This window comes from Daldinia decipiens (genome assembly GCF_022478715.1).
Source record: "Daldinia decipiens strain CBS 113046 unplaced genomic scaffold F4813scaffold_52, whole genome shotgun sequence".
Taxonomy (NCBI): Eukaryota; Fungi; Ascomycota; class Sordariomycetes; order Xylariales; family Hypoxylaceae; genus Daldinia; species Daldinia decipiens.
In genome coordinates, this window is record NW_026054595.1 from 164,916 (window position 1) to 170,510 (window position 5,595).

Consider the following 5,595-nt stretch of genomic DNA (forward strand, 5'->3'; position numbering starts at 1 on the left):
AGGTATATATGTACTACCTCTTTGCATTTACACTTACATGTAGTTGCGGACATGTAGTTACGGGCATATGCGCAGAAAACATGTTTTAACTTCTCATTCTTCTCATCGACCATGCAACGTAAATATCTCCCATCCTTTTCTCCCGGGGGAGTTCATCCAGTGAGTTCATCGTATGTACGTATCATTCGATGTGTTTAACATAGGAATTTCACCGAGAGTCTGACCTCGGCCGCCGCATCTGGTGAGCGTTATTTTAATTAGCTCCTGCCAGATCGTGTCGTGTAAAGTGGACAAGGGGTGAACTCTTGGTCTTTCCATATGTTCTACGAATCGTTCTATGGGGCCGCTTGATACCCCACTCCGGGGCTAGCTTACCGGGATAGGCCCGGTCCTGTCTCATCGCATAACATTGTTGACTCCTTTGGGAAATTATTCAATGCTCGCTTTTACCCGCAAACCCCATTGCCCTTAAATTTAGTAACTACTATCGCCTTTTCATCATGAAGATCGCGGGCTGACGATGACGATGACGATGACGAGACCACTTCCCCAGATACCTAGCGTATACCTAGCGTATACCTAGCGTATACCCATTGGAAAATCATATCATGCGTTGAACCTAACAATAGAAACAGACATTGGAAGCGAGAGGTCTAACAGAATGCAGGTTACAATTTACGTAGTAGGCTACGTGCCCCGAGCACAGCCTAGTTGGCATTAACTATACCTCGTAATGTCTATACAGGCCGAAGAACTGTTCGTTTTGATAACCCTACTTGAACTAACTACCTAACCTAGTTAGTTACTGTTTAATCGTATCAAGTCTCTCAACGACAACCCCCTATGACATATGTCATCTACGTAATAGTATATCCCATCTTTGACAATTTCTTTGATATCAATGATGAATTCTGGTGACAGAACCTGATTTATAGCGAACCGACCCTACCTGGTGAATGTTAATCTTCGTGGCAACATCAACTATTCCTTGTTGATCTTCTTCCAAACTTCTGTTTCTGCTGCTGCGATCTTCTCTCCTGTCTGATGAGCCCATTTCTTCGCAGCTTCCCAAACTCCACTTTCTGTTCCTGTCTGATCTTCTACCTCACTCCGCTGAATAGCCGATCTCTGATAATTGCCGAGCTCAGAAGCGTTAGAATTCTGATGGTATCCCGGAGGGTGCTCCAAGCTATGAACTGGTGGGCCACTTAAAGGCGTGGAACCCTGGTTGCTATATTCTGAAATAGGCATCGGGACTGTAGATGTACCCCGCTGCTGAGTCTGATATGGTGCAGTAGGTGGCAGGATTGCCATCTGCTGAGGATACGGTATGTTCACAAGCTTCTCGCCTACTTTAGGCGGTGGTGGTATATTCGTTTTAGTGATACCGGTTGGGACAGGGACGGCCCCAGGTTGCGGTGCCGGGGGCCCGTCATGATTAGCCGTTTGAATTGGCTGATATGAGACACGTGCTTGAGAGGCGTCTGCCGTCGTGGTTGGAAGTAAAGGCACGGCACCAGGTTGCGCGGACGGATAGGCCTGGCTGGACGAAGTAGGCAAAGAGCTAGTTGGGGTTGGGGTTGGGGTTGGCTTTGAAGTGGACGATGGTGGAGCAGTCTGTGGCGTCACTCCCGAAGCCTTCGCGGCAACAATAGGGCTATCCGTATAGACTGGGATGGGGGCCATGGTGAACACGTAATACAAAGTGACCAGACGGGACCTATGTAAGAGGAGAGGAGAGGAGAGGATAAATTATAATGTGTAGTGGTTGAAAGGGGTTGATGAGAGAAGCTACAAAGTACAATTCGTATACCTATTGTATTGTCAAAGATATTTATGTACGTTATGTAAGTCAGACGAAACGAACGGAAGAGGTGGTAGGGAAGACAGCAATATGAGTTAAAAAGCGACGTCATAGGTGTCGGGTTGTCAGGTGACTCAGCTTCGACTTTAGCCTCTTCGTACCGAAAGAAAGGTAAAATAGTTCGATTAAAAAAAGTTGTTTATTTATTATAGGCTTTGCTTGAAATTAGTGAAATAAAACAATGCTCGTCGGTTTGTTTTCGAGTATCTTTGTTTGCTTGTAAGAGAGAGAAGCTATATACTGACTGGCCGGTGTTCTGTTCTGTGGGCAAGTCATAGGTAGCATTCTCTTTTCTTATCAGAGAACTAGAAATTAGAATACTAAAGAGTATAGTAATAGATAAATAGCTTGCAAAACTGCTAGAAATCACGGATAAAGAAGACTACCTAGGTAAGGCATACTAAACATCTTAATTACCTAATATTGGACATGCTGGTTTGAAGATTATTGGAATTCTAGTTGGATTTGACCGATTTGACCGATTTTGACTGATTTGACTGATTTGACTGCAATGGCTTATTCAAATCTTATCTGGACACGATAGGATAATCCAGCTACCGAGTTCCGCTACTAAGCACGGGTACTAAGCTCAAATAAGGCTTAGTGCCCCCCCAGTTCCAGAACAAATACCAGGTAACCTTAGCTCGCTGAGTACCAACTGGTGCAGCCGCGACTGATTGATTTGATAATGGATAATGGCCCAAGCCGCAGGGACAAGAGGGCAAGCTCGAAGACAAATTCACTGTAAACGCAAAATAAAATTCCACCGCGCCCAAATACTTGAACAATTTTTCATAACGTATCTGTAATCCTCCCCTTTCTCGCTTTCTCCCTTTCTCCCTTTCTCCCACCACAAATGCTAGAACAACAAATACATATCCACGTAGATGCAGCCATCATCACCACATCCGCCATTCATCTAATCTGTAATCATGGTCGGTAAAGTCAGTGAGAAGGTCCTCCTTCGGGAAGGTTAGTAATTGCTGATCCATTGACTCTGCGCGCATGTATGAAGCTGACATGATGGTATCAAAGGACTTGAACGAACCGACAATGGCATGAAGCAGACGAGCTGGCCTGATGTTACGCCAATCAACCAAAAGAACTATTACACGTACGCGACGTCCTTGATGCATTTATATAATACACACAGCGAATTCCCAGAGCTAATTAATATATCCTACTTCGTAGTGACTACATGAAACGCGATGACCAAGTATTAGCACTTCGACTGCAGGCCGAAGCGAATAGAGATAGACTCGTTCAGAGTGCCAAGGATCGCGATCGTGCTCTTGCGCGCAACGGACACGCTGAAGTACCGTTACCAGTTCCAGATATCCAAACCGAGGATGCTGCTCCAGCAGTCAGCGAGGGCTTGGACCCTTCCAAGGTTATTGTCATACATCCGGGGAGCCAGAATCTCAGAATAGGTTTTGCTAGCGACGCCTTGCCCAAGACTATACCCATGGCAATTGCGACCAAGTTCCCCCAAACCGAATCCGAAATGCATGAGGCTCTTCCTCGCCGACAGTTTGAAGCCGCGACTACAGACCAACAATATGGAGAGGAATGGTCTAAGAAGTATCAGAAGATGTCTAATGATCTCAAGGTGGATATGCGATCTAGGAAGCTTAGAGTGCTGCCAAATTCAAAAGAGTTGGTTGTGAACCATAATAGACGAACTGAATCGAAAGAGATCTCACTACATAATGACCCTCTCCAGATCGAATGGACCGACGTTAAGACTCTTGAAGATCCCAACTCGCTCGCCTCATGCTTCATAGGTCAGGCGGCCCAGCGTATCCCCGACGACTCTAACCCCAAATTCAAGCTATGGTGGCCGATGCAACACGGCTGGCTAAACGAGGACGATTATACGACTGCAGAGCATTTATATGACGACTTCGAAACCCTTCTAGACAAGGCTATTAGGCATGAGCTTGGACTGACTAGGAATAGTACATGGAAGAACTATAGCTGCGTCTTCGTGATTCCTGATTTGTACGACAAGAAATACGTGGAACAGATTCTCAAGTCGGGCATGACTTGGTTCGAATTTAGTCGGATATGTTTTATTCAGGAGAGCATGGCTGCGACATTCGGTGCTGGGTACACGCAAGCGTGCGTGGTCGATGTCGGGGCCCAAAAGACCTCGATCGCGTGTGTTGAAGACGGGCTCTGCGTCGAGGACTCCCGCGTCAACCTCAAGTACGGCGGCTATGATGTGACGGAGACATTTATGAAGATGATGCTTTACGACCACTTTCCTTACCAGGATATTAATCTTAGGAGACGGTATGACTTTCTCCTAGCTGAGGAATTAAAGATCAAATATTGCACGATGACCCAGACCGATATTTCAGTACAACTCTATACTTTCCACCTCCGCGCTCCAAACCAACCGACGCGCGAGTACAGCTTTAAGACATACGATGAAGTCATCCTCGCCCCGATGGGCTTTTACGAGCCGGCTATATTTGATAATTCGGCCAAGATACGTAGTCGGCGCAAACTAATTGACCGCTCTTACAATGCGTACGACGTCGGCGTACCCGACGACCCAGTTTCTGCGGCGCAGACTGCTATTCTCGCTCTCATCAAGCCTTCCGTAGTATCCAATGCCAACGGTTTCCCGTCATCATCTCTCGACCCTAACGTTGCTACGCCCATGAAGGAGAAATCTCAGCCCTTTAATTTTCTTAGGGGCGACCTCAACAACGGGACGCCAGGTGGCTCGGCCGCAGCCTCGCCGGCCCCCGAAGGAGCAGCTACTCCCGTCCCACCGACTTTCCACTTTGGCGCCAACGGTACGGTAACAGGGACCGGTAGCCCAGCACCGAACGGGACATCAACCGCGCGCAACGGGGCGTCCCCAGCTCCACCAGCAGGCATGTTTGTAGACTCGGCAGCGCGCACGGCCAAGGCGCTGGCCGCGGAGCGGGATGCTGTGCTGCCCGTGGTACCGCTCGACATCGCGATCCTGACGAGCATCCAGAACGCAGCCAAAGGCGACGACAAGAAGCTGCGCGATTACATCGGCAGCATCATGGTCGTGGGCGGGGGCTCCAAGACCCCCGCCTTCACGCAGATGCTCCACGAGAAGCTCAAGGCTCGCCGTCCCGAACTCGCCGACCGCGTGCTTATCACGCACTCGGCCCGCGATATGGACGAGCAGGTCGTCGTCTGGAAGGGCGCTAGCGTCTTCGCCAAGCTCCCGGCCAATGACTCCTGGATCACGCCCTTCGAATTCGAGAGGTTGGGTGCCAGGGTCCTGCACCATAAGGTTCTTTGGGCTTGGTAGGTGGTTGGTTGGTCAGTTGGGTTTAATCGCCCCTTAATTAGTGAGCAGAGAATAAGCGGGAAAAGAGGATAAAAGTAACCTAGTAAGGAGTAAGGAGATAAGCATAAATATCTGGGGCGCGAAGATGACTCTAGCTCTTCTGTAATTGCTCACGTATCACGCATGTCTTGACGTCGAGGCGATGTTTTTTCACAGGGAGGTATTATTATTACTTATTTGATCGTACTCTTTAAGGTTGGTAGTATTTGTATGGCGTTGGTTGGTGGTGGTCTTCTGGCGCCCCCCCCCGGGGGGGGGGGGGGGGGGGGGGGGGGGGGGGGGGGGGGGGGGGTGGGGGGGGTGGGGGGGGGGGGGGGGGGGGGGGGGGGGGGGGGGGGGGGGGGGGGGGGGGGTGGGGGGGGGTGGGGTGGGTGGGGGGGGGGGGGGGGGT

The 5,595-nt window shown here is 49.5% G+C and overlaps 2 protein-coding genes across 2 annotated transcripts; one reads left to right on the plus strand and one right to left on the minus strand.

Annotated features, from left to right (window-relative positions):
- Positions 1-553: 553 nt before the first annotated feature.
- Positions 554-2,329, minus strand: F4813DRAFT_375746 (uncharacterized protein). Its single transcript, XM_049245045.1, has one exon. It carries the CDS (start codon positions 1,684-1,686, stop codon positions 982-984), a length of 705 nt encoding a protein of 234 aa, XP_049095152.1. The 5' UTR covers positions 1,687-2,329; the 3' UTR covers positions 554-981.
- Positions 2,330-2,796: 467 nt separating this feature from the next.
- Positions 2,797-5,165, plus strand: F4813DRAFT_393981 (actin-like ATPase domain-containing protein; the record flags this gene model as incomplete). The annotated part of the gene is made up of 3 exons (XM_049247501.1): positions 2,797-2,836; positions 2,900-2,978; positions 3,056-5,165. 3 exons carry the CDS (start codon positions 2,797-2,799, stop codon positions 5,163-5,165), a joined length of 2,229 nt encoding a protein of 742 aa, XP_049095153.1.
- Positions 5,166-5,595: the final 430 nt, after the last annotated feature.